The sequence below is a fragment of the Malus domestica genome, chromosome 06 (assembly GCF_042453785.1).
Source record: "Malus domestica chromosome 06, GDT2T_hap1".
NCBI classification, from domain to species: Eukaryota; Viridiplantae; Streptophyta; class Magnoliopsida; order Rosales; family Rosaceae; genus Malus; species Malus domestica.
The window spans coordinates 26,969,293-26,985,238 of record NC_091666.1 but is presented as its reverse complement, the minus strand read 5'-3'; the positions used below and the strand labels follow the sequence as shown (position 1 = coordinate 26,985,238).

Sequence of the window (15,946 nt, the reverse complement as noted above, 5' to 3'; positions counted from 1 at the left end):
TATTTGAAACTTCCAAATCAGTGAAATAGAACTTGTTATGGTTCGACAATACGCTGAATGGTGAAAATAAGAATGTGATTGGTGTTGTAGGAAATAAAATTTCCATAAAAATCAAAGTTAGAACATTTAAGTTCTAAGACATGGTTTGGTTTAAAGGGATTTAAGCATTGAGAACTTTGGGTCTCAACATGAGTGTTGCGCATTAAGAAACTTCAGGTTTCTATGGCACTTTTCCGAAGCTTCAGGTTTGGAAGTATGAACTTCAGGTTCATAATACCTGCAAACAAACGCAAAATATACAAGACAAAAATATATAGCAATTGAAAAAAATGCATGTAGGCAAGAATATGTAGTGGTTTAATTAATTATTGGTCTTCAAGCCCATGGAAAGAATTGGGAGAAAAATATAAACCTAATAAAGCTTTAAAAAAATACGCACTTGGTGGCCCAAGGTATTGGACCAAAGCCCACAGGGGCTTTTTGAAAAAAATGGAACCTGGGAGCCCAAACCCAAAAAAAATTGGGTTGGGGTTTATTCGGGCCGAGCAGGTCAGGCCCATACATACCCAAAAATAAAAGAAGGGCGTTACAGGCCCAAATCAGCAAAAGCCATACGTGGGTGCTGATTGAGTGTGGCGAAGTGCAGGGGAAGAAAACAGAAACCCATAAGGGCTTATCTGTTTCTCGGGCTGAAAAGAGGCAAGCCAACAAGGCCCAAAGGGCTGGTGACAAGTCAAAGCCCAAACAGGCTTGCGATGCAGGCCGAATGAGAACAAGCCTAGTAGGCTCGGGTCTGGACCAAGAAACATCCCAGCAACGTGATGTAGAACAAATGGCGGAATGGATCGAGGAGAAGATGGAACGTCGGAAGACAAAAGGACGCAATCATAAAAGGGGTGTTAATTTCCCATAAAAGTGGCTTGAGCCACTTTTCGCAGAAACTTGTTAAAATAATTCTCCCACAAAAGTGGCTTGAGCCATCTTTTGCAGAAAGTCATCAAGACAGCAGCCTACTAATAAATGGAGTCTTTTGGGGTTTCAAGGGCTTTATTATATGTTAGTTATTTTCATTTTAATTCCCTAAGTCTTTTGAGTTTCCCAAAAGGTTGTAAAAGGCTTATTTAAGCCATGGCTTTGTAATCATTTGGACATCTTTCAATCAATTAATCAAATTATCCTTTGGGATTTCTATCAACTGGTGGACTCCAGTAACTTTGTTCTACAAGGGATTACGCTGGTAACCCTTTCATTGCTTCGTGCTGCGTCAATTGGTACCAGAGCGGGTTTATCCCGTCTTGGCATCGTTGATTATCCTATCTATCCATGGGTGATCGTGATCGTGAACCTACCCCTATCACTCGAGCAGACTTGGATGCTCAAGCTGAACAGATTACAAACTTGACTGCTCAAATTGGAGAACTTCGTGAGATGTTGGTCCAAGCCATCGGTCCAAATAATCATAGAGCTGCTGGAGTCAATAATCTACGAATTCCTAGGCTCCGTGTTCAAGACAGCGAATCAGAGTCCGAAAAAGAAGATGTGGAACCACACCCAGCTAACAATCCAAATCATCAAAACCGCAACAACTTTGATGACTTTCGGATTAAGGCCGACATTCCAACTTTTGCGGGAAACCTTAAAATCGAAGATTTCCTGGATTGGCTAGTTGAAGTAGAAAGATTCTTTGATGTCATGGAGGTTTCCGAAACAAAGATGGTGAAGATGGTGGCCTTCCGTCTCAAAGCAACTGCTACTGTTTGGTAGGATCAATTACAAAATACCCGGCAGAGGCAAGGAAAGAATCGAATCCGCACTTGGAGAAAAATGAAGCAACTCTTGATGGATCGTTTCCTACCTACGGACTATGAACAGCTTTTGTATCGTATGTACATCAGCTGCGTCCAAGGCAACAGAAACGTGACTGATTATACGGATGATTTCATGAGACTTGCGGAGCGAAACAATCTGATGGAGACAGAAAATCAAAGGGTTGCGAGGTTCGTGAATGGATTGAAGCCCTCAATTCAAGAAAAGATTGGGTTGCAAAATCTGTGGAGTTTGCAAGAGGCCATTAACATGGCCTTAAAGGCGGAGATAATAGAGAAAGAAATGCGACAAACCTCTTTCCGGAGGAATGTGACGGAGCATTTTGAAAACCCTGTTGTCTCGTCCACCGACAAAGGGAAATTTGTGCCACAAAGTTCGGGAGAATTGAAACCTTCAAGTTTTCCTTCTCGAGCATCAAATGAAGGGAGTAGCAGAACTTTTAACAAGGGGCAGAATAGAAACCAACCTCCAAGGGAGAATCCGTACGCCAAGCCTATGGGAGACATTTGTTATCGTTGCAAAAAAATTGGGCATCGATCTAACGTTTGTCCTGAACGGAGACAAACCAACTTATTGGAGGTTGAAAGGGACCAAGAAGAAGTTGGTGATGATGACTATGAAGGCGTTGAATTCGCAAATGAAGAAGGAATGGATCACCTCGTTTTGGTGTTGCAGCGGGTTCTTTTAACACCAAAAGAGGATGGGCAACGACACTGCATTTTTCGTTCTCTTTGCTCCATCAACAGCAAAGTTTGCGAAGTGATTGTAGACAATGGAAGTTATGAAAATTTTGTGGCCAAGAAAGTGGTGGAGCGTTTACAGCTACCAACGGAGCCTCATGTCACCCTATACTCACTTGGATGGGTGAAGAAAGGACCTTCCGTCTATGTCACAGAAACTTGCCGTGTCCCACTTTCCATTGGTAAGCATTACCATGATGAAGTACTTTGCGATGTTATTGATATGGATGCTTGTCATATACTATTAGGGAGACCGTGGCAGTTTGATGTGGATTCGACATTGAAGGGTCGAGATAATGTGGTGTTATTTACTTGGAATAATCGGAAGATTGCGATGGCTCCTGTTTCGCCCTCTGAAGTACCAAAAGCAAAGAATACTAGTTTCCTCACTCTAATTAGTGATAAGCAAGAGATTGAAGGGGCCATAAAAGAAGCAGATTTTTTCTTTCCGATCGTGATGAAGGGACTATTGACAGAAAACAAAGAAGAGGAACAAATCTCTTTAGAAGTGCAACAATTATTGGAGGAATTTCATGAACTCATTTCTGACGAGTTGCCTAACAAGCTTCCTCCCATGAGGAACATCCAACATCAAATTGATTTGGTACCTAGAGCTAGCCTACCAAATCTTCCCCATTATTGAATGAGCCCTGCAGAAAATGAGATTTTGAGGGAACAAATTGAAGACTTGCTGTGAAAGGGGTTTATCCGAGAAAGTATGAGCCCTTGTACAGTACTTGCCCTATTGGTTCCAAAGAAAGACAAGGAAAAGAAAAAGGCATGGCGTATGTGTGTAGACAGCCGAGCTATTAACCGAATCACCATCAAATACAGATTTCCAATACCTCGGTTAGATGACATGCTAGATGTGCTTGAAGGTTCGAAATTATTTTCAAAAATTGACATTCGCAGTGGCTACCATCAAATTTGAATCAGGCCTGGAGATGAGTGGAAAACGGCGTTCAAGAGCAAGGACGGACTGTTCGAGTGGCTAGTGATGCCATTTGGATTGTCTAATGCGCCGAGTACCTTCATGAGGCTTATGAATCAAGTTCTTCGTCTCTTTACTGGTCTCTTTGTTGTGGTTTACTTTGATGACATCTTAATCTATAGCAAGACCAGAGAAGAATACATGATGCATTTGAGACACGTTTTGGGTGTTTTGAAAGAAAATAAATTGTATATGAATCTCAAGAAATGCATATTTTGTACAAGTAAATTGCTATTTCTAGGATTTGTGGTTGGTGAAAATGGTATTCAGGTGGATGATGAGAAGACCAAGGCCATCCGAGAATGGCCAACTCCGAAGTCCGTCTCCGACGTGAGGAGTTTCCATGGCTTGGCTACTTTTTATCAGAGATTTGTGCGGTATTTCAGCACCATCACCGCACCCATTACAGAATGTTTGAAGAAAGGCAAGTTCTGTTGGGGAGATGAACAAGAACAAAGCTTTGTTTTGATCAAAGAGAAGCTTTGTACTGATCCGGTGTTAGCTCTTCCAAATTTTGAGAAAGTATTCGAAGTCGAATGTGATGCAAGTGGAATGGGAGTGGGTGTTGTCCTTTCCCAAGAGAAGAGACCTATAGCTTTTTTCTCTGAAAAGCTAAGTGAAGCCCGTAAAAAATGGAGCACTTATGATGAGGAGTTTTATGCGGTGATTCGAGCTCTAAAACAATGGGAACACTATCTCATTCAGAAAGAATTTGTGCTATTCACGGATCATCAAGCGTTGAAGTTTATTAACAATCAGAAGCATGTTAAAAAAATGCATATCAGATGGGTAACATTCTTGCAAAAATTTCCATTCGTTATCAAGCATAAATCGGGAGCTCAAAATCGTGTTGTCGATGCCTTGAGTAGACGAGCATCATTGCTAATCCCTCTTTCCCAAGAAGTTGTGGGTTTCGAGTGCTTAAAGGAGTTGTATGCAACCGATGATGATTTTCAGGAAATATGGAAGAAATGCATTAATCATGAACCTATGGCAGATTACTCTATCAACGAAGGTTTTATGTTCAAAGGTAACCAATTATGTGTTCCTGTCTCTTCCTTGCGGGAAAAGCTTATTCGAGATTTGCATGGAGGAGGATTAAGCGGTCATCTTGGTCGTGACAAGACGATAGCAAGTTTGGAAGAAAGGTACTTTTGGCCACAATTGAAACGGGATGTTGGAGCCATTGTGAGAAAGTGTTACACTTGTCAGGTTTCAAAGGGGCAAGTCCAAAATACGGGCCTTTACATGCCTTTACCCGTTCCTAACGATATTTGGGAGGACATTGCTATAGATTTTGTGCTCAGACTACCCTGAACGCAAAGAGGAGTGGATTCAGTTTTTGTGGTGGTTGACAGGTTCTCCAAGATGGCTCATTTCATTGCTTCCAGAAAGACCGCTGATGCATCAAACATAGCCAAACTGTTTTTCAGGGAGGTTGTTCGATTGCATGGGGTACCTAAGTTCATCACTTCTGATCGAGACACCAAGTTTTTGAGTCATTTCTGGATTACATTATGGAGAATGTTTGGGACTACTTTGAATCGAAGTACTACTGCACATCCCCAAACTGATGGACAGACAGAGGTCACAAATAGGACTCTTGGTAACATGGTTCGAAGCATTTGTGGAGACAAAACAAAACAATGGGACTATGCCCTACCTCAGATGGAGTTTGCTTATAATAGTGATGTGCATCGTGCTACTGGTAAGTCACCATTTTCTATTGTTTACACTGCCACTCCTCATCACATGGTGGATTTGGTGAAGCTACCTAGGGGACATGAACTTAGCATTGCTGTAGAAAATATGGTTGAAGATGTGGTGGCAATTCGTGATGAGGTCAAGCAACGGCTTGAACAAACCAATATTAAGTATAAGGAAGCAGTGGACAAACATCGGCGAGTTAAAGTGTTTAAGGAAGGAGATTCTGTCATGGTGTTCCTGAGAAGAGAACGATTCCCTTTTGGAACTTACAGCAAGTTAAAGCCACGAAAGTATGGTCTATTCAAAGTTATCAAGCGAATTAATGACAATGCCTATGTTATTGATTTGTCGGAGTCTATGGGAATTTCCAATACTTTCAACGTTGCTGATTTGTATACCTTCAATGATGATGAAGTTCTTTATCCTGATCATAACTCGGGGTCGAGTTCTTCTGAAGTGGAGGGGACTGATGTAGAACAAATGGCGGAATGGATCGAGGAGGAGATGGAACGTCGGAAGACAAAAGGATGCAATCATAAAAGGGGTGTTAATTTCCCATAAAAGTGGCTTGAGCCACTTTTCGCAGAAACTTGTTAAAATAATTCTCCCACAAAAGTGGCTTGAGCCATCTTTTGCAGAAAGTCATCAAGACAGCAACCTACTAATAAATGGAGTCTTTTGGGGTTTCAAGGGCTTTATTATATGTTAGTTATTTTCATTTTAATTCCCGAAGTCTTTTGAGTTTCCCAAAAGGTTGTAAAAGGCTTATTTAAGCCATACGTTTGTAATCATTTGGACATCTTTCAATCAATTAATCAAATTATCCTTTGGGATTTCTATCAACTGGTGGACTCCAGTAACTTTGTTCTACAAGGGATTACGCTGGTAACCCTTTCATTGCTTCGTGCTGCGTCACAACGCTGTGTGTGTTCACCGGAATTGGGGACCGACGCTGCCATTTCAGGTGGCTGTGTTCTTGGTCAGGGAGTGGTGCTTAAGACGGTGGTTCACTTGAGAACCATCGTTTGGTGGCGGAGGGATAACCTCAACGTCCCCAAACAGAACTCCGTGGGATTGAAATCGAAATTTCAAACTTAGGAGAGATTTCAAAGAAATCTCGGCCACAAACTTTATCAACAATGACTGCAGGTCATTGGAGTTAGTCTGGACTACACCAAATTGGTGGCCGAGATGATGGTTCACGGGTCCGAGTCGAAGGACAAGGACAACGCCATGAGGCGTCGCGTTTCTAGGTTCAACGGAAGGATGCATGCTCTCTTGGCTCATGGCTCGTGGTTCGCGGCTCAGCATAGGGGAGCTCAGCGGCTTGGTGGATTTCCAACAAACCCTAGCTTTTTTCTTAATTCAATTAGATTCAAATGCATATAATATTTCATAGTAATATCACAATATCAATTCACATAATTCAGTAAGATTATGATTATAATGCTTGCACAATTTATATAGAATCTAAAATTCGAAAATCGTAAAGTTGGGTCATGCATTATGGTGAATGTTCATGCTATCAGGGCTGCAAAATATCGAGATAAAAACTGTTGTTTTGGAAGAACCTGATTGCATGATGATATTGATGAATTGGTTTGATGCAGAAAATTATTTCTTCAATTTCGGCTTTCCATTTCCAAAGCTTGTATCATGTTCAACATAAGAAAAATAAATTGAATCAATAAAAGCATATGAATTCAATAAAATCAAAATTGAATCAATTAAAAATAATTGAAATGTAATACTCCCCTGATTGAAGACGAATAAATTCTCTTTAGCACAGCGTGAATAGCGTGCTGATAACATGTTGTGGCATATATATTTAATAGAGAGGTGCGGCAAAGGGAAAAAGAGAGAGTGGAGAATAGGCTTGAGGAATTGTTTGTTAATTCTCCAGTCCTTATGCCTTTATTTATAGTAATTAGGAGGAAAGAAACTTGCTCTCCAAGTAATACAAAGTATATTAGGAAAGATCTTCTAGATCCCAAAGGATTCCTACTTTATCTCTACTTAGGATTTACACAATCACATATTGATAAGAACATATGTCACAACATTAATTTCATTTTATATAGCATATTTTGTTATTAAATTTCCAATCTATAATATATCTATAGGTAAATTTATTTTATGTAAATATTAGTTACTGCCTGCTGGGCACTTTTATTTTACATCATTATCTATTAAGAAAAACTAACGAAAAGTCCAAAAAAAACTTTCCTTTTAATGAAAAGGCATTTTTAAAAGTATAATAAATAGTACCAGAAAAATGTATAAATGTGGTTTTTCGTTAAAAGTGAACAGTATCGGGAATGTTTTGTTAAAACTCCCTATCTTTTAATCATGTATGCCGAGTTAATCCAAACTGAACGGAATAAACGGTCCCCCAATATTTTTTTTAACTTAAAGCCTAAACGGTCCGTTTTTTATTTTCTTATTTAACCAGGACCGAAACGACATTATTTGGGCCTGAATTTTACAAAAAAATTAAAGCTGCACGCAGCAGCAATGGAAAACTGCAGTCAGCAGATCCAGCAAGACCAGAGCCAGAAGGGCGGCAAAACAACCAACTAAGATTTCTGGCAGAGGTGGGGTTGAGGGAGAGCGAAATGTGCAATCGTACAGCGTTCCCAAGTTTGAAGGGGCCGCTAAAAATTTGTGTTAGCCTCTTTATATGTAAAAATATTATAGATCTTAAAGTTAGAATTTTTGAAGTTTTTTTCCTTATTTGGTTGTTTAAGATTGAACTGATTTTGATTATTTAGTGAATGTTATGTTTGTAACTCTTTTTACTTACTATTTAATGACATTTGTAAACTTACAATCAATGAATCCTAAAATTTGTTTTGATTTAAGTTACTGCTTTCTAGCACCAATACATTGTCCTACTTTTTTTTTTTTTGGAAAAAAAAAACCATCTTAAAAAGAGGCCCTTTTACAAATTTCGTAGCTCCCTAAATCTCATGGACGGCTCTGATTTCTAGGCTACTTTCCCGGCGAGAGGAGGGGTGGCCGCCCCTCTCTATGCCTTAACAGCTTCGCCACTGATGATATGTAGACAAAAATAAATAATACCATGCGACAAAGTGTTTCCTGGTTTCAGTTTCATTATTTACTACAGAAGCAGAGTATATAGTTTCAATACTTGCTGCTCAAGAGTGTGTTCGGCTTCGACGACTTGTGAGCGACGTTTATCTATCTATTGACAAGCCAACAATTCTGTTTGGGGACAATCAGTGGTATCAAACCTGCATCCAATCCATTGTATCATGCCCAAACAAAACATATTGAGATTGAGCACCGATCACTTCATTTGTGAGAAGGTGTTTAATGGAAGAATTGTTGTCAAGTTCATTCGTAGTGCAGAGAATACTACAGACATCTTAACCATGACTATTGGGCTAGAATATTCACTTGACTTGTTTGTAAGTACTTTTAAAACAACTGAAAACGTTTTTAGAGATAATGTTTTTAGGATCAATGCTTAGTTGAATCCACGAAAGTGAATTCTGAAAAAGTACTTGAACTGCTTCATGAAGGAAGCACGTCATTGGTGCTTCTTTCAGGAAACACTTCAAATGTTTCTAGAACCCAACCATGCAAGTGAATCCTGATAAAGCACTTGAACGGCTTTCTGAAATAAGCACATAATTAGTGTTTTTTTCAAGAAGCACTTCAAATGTTTCTGAAACTCAAAAATATTTTCTCTAAAAGAGCTTTCAATCATTTTAAAAGCATTTCCAAACGAGCCCTATTACATTACTAATTTTGAATTGAAAAGACTGATTTTCATATGACCGGTGTGAATAAGATAATCCAAACAAAACCAGATTAACATGTTAATAACAAAGAACTAGCAGCAAAAGCCAACAATCAGTTAACAACCAGGGAAGTAATCCAAATACTATATCTTAATAAACTAAAATATTTCCTACAAATTAAAAAGATAAATGGACAAAACAAAACCCGGATAAGTATGATGTAGGGCCAAATTTTGTTGCACAAAACTAACGAGCAAGGAAAGCAAGCATTAATGAACAAAGAAAATCGATGTCTTTGTGACCAAAGCACACTTAGCCGTCGTTCTTTGAATTAATCTACTTGTATTGCATTTCTTTGAAGCACTTGAATTACATATGTTTGCACAAAATTAATCACCATTAACGATGATATATACATGATTAAAATTGGTTTATCTTAAGCATTTTCAACGGGCTAAGCAGCCTATAAGCACCACCATAACCGTCGTTGATGCTTGAATTTAGACGACGAGAAGGACTGCAAAGCATCAACGAACCATAACCCTTAACAAACCCACAATTAGGAGTACTAGTTTCCTCACTGCTCTCCATCTCAGCCAACACATTATAAAACAAATCCACATCACAAGGAAGCAAAATCGGACCGTCGCAGTTGTAACCGTATTCCATTTCGGCATCATCCAGCAGCATCTTAAACAACGGATGATTTGCAAACTCCGTCTTCACTACAAACCGTTGTCTTTGTGGTCCAACGTAGACTGAAAAACACCCGTCCGGAGCTACCTGGCCTTTGCTCTTCCTAGTAGTGGAACTGCAGTGGCATGACTTGCTCTTAGTCAATGAGTTGAGTACTTTGCTGCTGCTCTCTCTTTGTAAACTACATCTCTTCCATGCGTTGGCGATCATATTCTTCTTCCACTTTCTCTTTATGATATCCATATATATGAATTTTTACAAGAAAGTATAAAGTTATGGACTAAAGAATCTGAGGACCAAACACAAGAGACTTGTATATATATATGTGTGTGTGTGTGTGTATGTATATATTTGTATATGTATATATTTGTGTATGCTTGAGAGGTTGGGAAATGAGATGAGGGTCCGAGGGAGGTGTTTATAAAGCACAAAGCCCCATCACCATATAAATACTCTTAATAATACGGGGGATTGTCAACTCTTACAGGCTGATAGATATTGAAAAATATAAGAATTGTTTAAGGAAACCATGTGGAGACAATGGAAAGGGCCACTTATTTTTGTCTTTCAACTGCAGCGTAAGCTAGTTAGGGTTAGTGGAGTGGAGAAAAAGATAATGTCAAAGAACAAATAATTAATATAGAAATAAATAACAATATATCAACATATGTTTGATTGCAAATTAAGTAAATAAAAGACAACTAAACATATATTTTGGAGTTAATTTAAGGTAGGACCTAGAAGAATATAAACATAAGATAATCAAAGCTTTTGTCACTTAGTAATATTTGGAGGCCAAAAATGCCACATTCTGAGTGGAGGTAGGTTAAGTGAGCTTCTTGGAAGTCCTGGTGTTCAATCCCAGTCCAACATCTGCCTAGGTGCAGTCCCCAAAAACGAATTTCTCCATAACACATGGTTTTTGTGTGTAACAAGATTTATTTAGGTCTTTGCTTAAAGTATTAGCTAAGGTTTTATTAGTTTTGACCACTTTGTGTTGAGCACGAGACATATATTATCTAGGATGATCGATGAAAGATCACCATATGGGTAGCTGCCATCATGACACTGAATGGGTCATCATACCCTTGTTGGAGTACATGAGTTGATGAGTTCAACTTTCGTTTGTCTTCTCAATTTAAAATAAATAAAGTTTTTCAACTATTTTATAGAGGAAGAAGATTGGAATGGGTTAAGCATTTTTCCTGAATAATTCGTATTATATTTTTGAGTTTAGACATGATTTTTTCATTTGTTTCTTCAACACACCTGAAAAGTAGTAAATTATTAAGTCTAATCCAATCATATACCAAATGAGGTCATAAGGTTTCAAGAATCTCCATTAAGGATTGGATCACTTTTAATGACATGTTTACTTATAGAATTGGAGCGCAAATCATCATGAATTGGAGATTGATAATTTCTAATCAATCTATAATTCGAAAGTTTAAAGGTACTAAATTATCATATACTATAAGGTGAGATTCAACATTAAAAAAAAATTGTTATATGAAACACATAGAAGATAAAAATAAAAACAATTACGCATTTTAAATAAACATGTTATAATATGACATCAAGATATTTGTTTGGTCACAACATGGTAATAGAGAGCATACATGTGACCTAATAAAGTTGTCAATATATTTTGTTCAAATGAAGCGCACACGGGGTGTTACAAACTAATGTTCGGGCCTGTCCCACTCACGACTCATTACCAAGAAAACACTCATTCTAAAACGTAATAGCATTCCCATTTCCACATTTCATGATCATGATGTGGATTAGTGACGATTAGCAATTAGAATTGTGTGAACGTAGTAAGTACGAGAAATGCTATAAAAGTAAGATTCTCCATAGACTATTTTTCACGATCATATTCTTGACACAATATTTTATAATGTAGTACGAAAATTGATGATAAACTGTAAGGTCACAAAGAGTTCCCTTAGCATTTCTCTAGTAAAGTTATATACGTTCCCCCTTATGCCCATTTAGAAGACTTGATTAGCCGTCACCAATGCTTGGATGAAACATTCTTCAAACCATATGTAGTTGTCTCTTACTACAGCAGCAACTTGCCTATATTATATAAAGATTTACCTCCTTCACATGAAGCTCCTTCCGTCTTTTGGTCTACTTGTCCTACATGAATAGCTCACAGAAATTGATTTTTATTGAGTTTGCTTCCTTCTTCAGTTTTCCGTTCTTTTATTAATTCTACTATTTCTTGATGCATACAGTCATTAATTTATTGGGCATAGTTAATTTCTACCTTCTTCAAATTGACTTTATCTGATAACTATCAATATATGCATGTGAGAAATTGCTACGAAATAGCTCGGTCTAGATGGCTTGAATCAAGGAAAAACTTATCAGATAATTGCAATTTGTAAGTATTAGAATAGTAAACATGAAAAATTATATTGTACACCTAACGAAACAAGATATATATGATCATGCGTGACAAATGATAATATGACTACTTGTTTGGATCACTATTCTAAAAAATTTCACTAGCGCCGCCTAGATCTTACTTAGACGTTAGGCGGCTGGCTACTGTCCCGATTAATCACTAGGCGTTTGAAAATTAAGAAAATGTGCCTAGACCTACTCAGACACCCACCTAACCCGCCTAAATTGCAACTCTCTGGAATTTAATGAATCTAGGGGTATGCAATTAGGATTTTAAGTGATTCTCTAAAATTTAACCTATATTCAATCAAGATTTTAAGATAGTTTATTCTTATAAATCCGGTTGTATTCAATTAGGATTTTAAAAAAGTTTATAACATTCTAAGTGTATTCAATTAGGAATTTGTTTTTGTGATAAAAAAAATTAGGAATTTGTTTTAAAGAATTTTAAAAAGTTGAGGAATCTGAAAGAATTGGCGTATTTTAAGCATTCACAAATATTACCTCTTCCTCTGAGAATTCGAGGGAATTTAATCAAAATTTTACATGAAATTTCCACAAATCCATCAAAATCCATGAATTTATAAATCCCTTAAAATCTCAATTAAATACACCCTCCTAGATAGGAAATAGGTAATTTTTATTTTGTATTTTATTTTTTCAATAAATTGTAAGAAACTTGTTGAGTACTTGGATAAACACTCATTATATGTTTACTCCCCATATTTTGAATATGTTCTAATACTCTATAATCTATATGTTGTTATAAAAATGTAAAAGTTATAGAGAGATAACCTTTATTCAGGACAGGAACGAAGCAGTTGCAGAGTATTATACCAACACAAGCTGTTGCAGAGGAAGTAATGTATATTATTACTATTAGATATTTTTCTCTTCCTTTTCTCTCTGCTTTGTTGAACATTCGTAAAGCTCTATTTATAGAGTATCACCATGGAAACAAACAAAAACACTGTTAAACATATGACAGGTTCACTGTATGCATGTGGGCATACATATTATACTATTTACAACACTCCCCCTTGGATGCCCACATATCAACATCAGTTGCCTCATTAAAACCTTGCTTGGAAAAACCCTGTGGGAAAAAAAAACATAGCGAAGGAAAAAGAGTACAACTTTATCCGGATGGTGTTGAGCATGCTTATGTTGCCTCGTTGAAACCTTGATAGGAAAAACCCAGTGGGAAAAATCCTAAGCGAAGGAAAAAGAGTACAACATGCATGTATCATGGATGCTCCCCCTGAATTGGATCTCCCCCTGATTCTGCATTCTTCAAATTTGTAAGCCGACGTAATCCGATTCCCTACACCAGCTTCTGAAATATGCACTTTGGTAGAGATTAGGTGAACAAGTCTGCTAAATTTTCATTGGAACAGATTTGTCTGACTTCAATAACTTTAGCCTTCTGAAGCTCATGTGCGCTGAAAAATCTTGGAGATATGTGTTTAGTCTTATCACCTTTGATAAATCCTTCCTTCATTTGGGCGACACAGGCTGCATTATCTTCATGGATGACAGTTGGAGTGTCTGTCTTTGAAGGTAGACCACATGAATTCCGGATGTGATGGATCATTGATCTTAACCAAGAACATTCACGACTTGCTTCATGTAGAGCAATTATTTCCGAATGATTGGAAAATGTTGCAACTAGCGTTTGCTTCGTTGATCGCCATGAAATTGCAGTATCTCCATTAGTGAACACATATCCATTTTGTGAGCGGGCTTTATGCGGATCGGAGAGAAAACCAGCATCTGCGTATCCAACAAGGATTTGTTCATTTGTGGGCTTGTCTGAGTAGAAGAGACCCATATCTGTTGTCCCACGAAGGTATAGTAGAACATCTTTGACTCCTTTCCAATGACGAATTGTTGGAGCAGAGCTGTACCTGGCTAACAAGTTAACTGAAAAAACTATATCTGGTCTAGTACATTGTGCTAAATACAATAAAGCACCTATTACGCTCAAATATGGTACTTCTGGACCAAGGACCAGTTCATCATCTTCCTTTGGACGGAATGGATCTTTCTTAATGTCTAAAGAACGAACGACTATTGGGGTGCTAAGTGGATAAGCCTTGTCCATGCCAAATCGCTTCAGTATTTTTTCAATGTAAGCTGATTGATGGACCAAAATTCCACTAACACAATGCTCGATCTGCAGGCCTAGACAATATTTGGTTTTCCCAAGGTCTTTCATTTCAAATTCGCTTTTCAGATATTCAGCAGTTTTATAGAGCTCTTCAGGAGTCCCAACTAAGTTCATATCATCAACATATACTGCCATTATAGCAAATCCAGAGTTGGATTTCTTAATGAACACACAAGGGCAGATGACATTGTTGATATATCCTTCTTTAATCAAATACTCACTGAGACGATTATACCACATTCGCCCAGATTGTTTCAGCCCATATAGTGATCGCCTTAATTTGATTGAGAACATACCCCGTGGTTTGTTTGTTGCTTCAGGCAACTTAAGTCCTTCTAGGACTTTCATATATATGTCAGTATCTAATTCTCCATATAGATACGCGGTGATGACATCCATAAGTCGCATGTCAAGTTTTTCTGAAATCACCAAACTTATTAAGTAACGGAACGTAATTGTGTCCATTACAGGAGAGTATGTCTCCTCATAATCAATTCCAGGTCTTTGTGAAAAGCCTTGTGCAACGAGTCGTGCTTTGTATCTAGCAATCTCGTTTTTCTCATTGCGTTTCCTTGTAAATACCCATTTGTAACCTACGGGGTTTACATCAGTTGGGGTTTGGACTACTGGTCCAAAAACACTTCGCCTTTCCAAGGAATTTAATTCTGCCTGGATTGCATCTTTCCACTTAGGCCAATCTTGTCTCTGTTTGCATTTATCAACAGAGCGGGGCTCAATATCATCACTTAATATGATTTCAGTGGCTACTGCGAATGCAAACATATCGTCAATGATTATTTCATTCCGATCCCACAATTCATTAGTACATGCATAATTTATGGAGATTTCTTTGCTTTCATGTACTTCTGTCTCTTCAGGGCCATTTTCTTCTTCTGGAAGTCCAGAGTCATGAATTGTGGATTTGTCATTTACTCTCTCTTCCTGAATGATTTCATTTGGATTCAGTTGTGCCCTCGTCTTTCTCTTCCGAGGGGCTGAATCTTTTGAACCTGGTGGTCTACCACGCTTCAGGCGTGCACCAGATGAATCATTCGCTGCCACTTTATTTTGTCCAACAGGGACATCAATTCTGGCAGGTGCATTTGCAGCTGGTATATGCGATTTTGTCACTTTCATAGCGTCATTAAATGCATCTGGCATTTGATTGGCAATGCTTTGAAGATGAACGATCATTTTCACTTCATTTTCACATTGAAGGGTTCGAGGATCAAAATGAGACAAGGTGGGAACAACCCATGTCAGCTCTTTCCGTTCTTCTGGAACGGTCTTTTCTCCCCCTAACGATGGGAAGACTGTCTCATCAAAATGACAATCAGCAAAATGAGCTGTAAACATATCACCTGTCAAGGGTTCCAAATATCTAATAATAGATGGTGAATCAAAACCCACATAAATTCCCAGTCTACGCTGAGGTCCCATTTTAATGCGTTGCGGGGGTGCAATAGGCACATAAACAGTGTTTATACCATATTTAGGGCCTCGTATTTAGATCTCGTACAAATACTCAGAGGACTTAAATGTAATTATGGGATAAAGGAAGGGGCAAATATGTAATAGGTGAGGAGTCCTTATTCTATAAAAGGACCCCTCACCCTCACAATTGAGGAGAGGC

The 15,946-nt window shown here is 38.1% G+C and overlaps 1 protein-coding gene across 1 annotated transcript; it reads right to left on the bottom strand.

The window, feature by feature from the left end:
• Window positions 1-9,452: 9,452 nt before the first annotated feature.
• Window positions 9,453-9,971, bottom strand: LOC114825543 (auxin-responsive protein SAUR50-like). The gene has a single exon (XM_029104277.2). The coding sequence runs from the start codon at window positions 9,969-9,971 to the stop codon at window positions 9,453-9,455; it is 519 nt and encodes a 172-aa protein (XP_028960110.1).
• Between the last annotated feature and the right edge of the window lie 5,975 nt (window positions 9,972-15,946).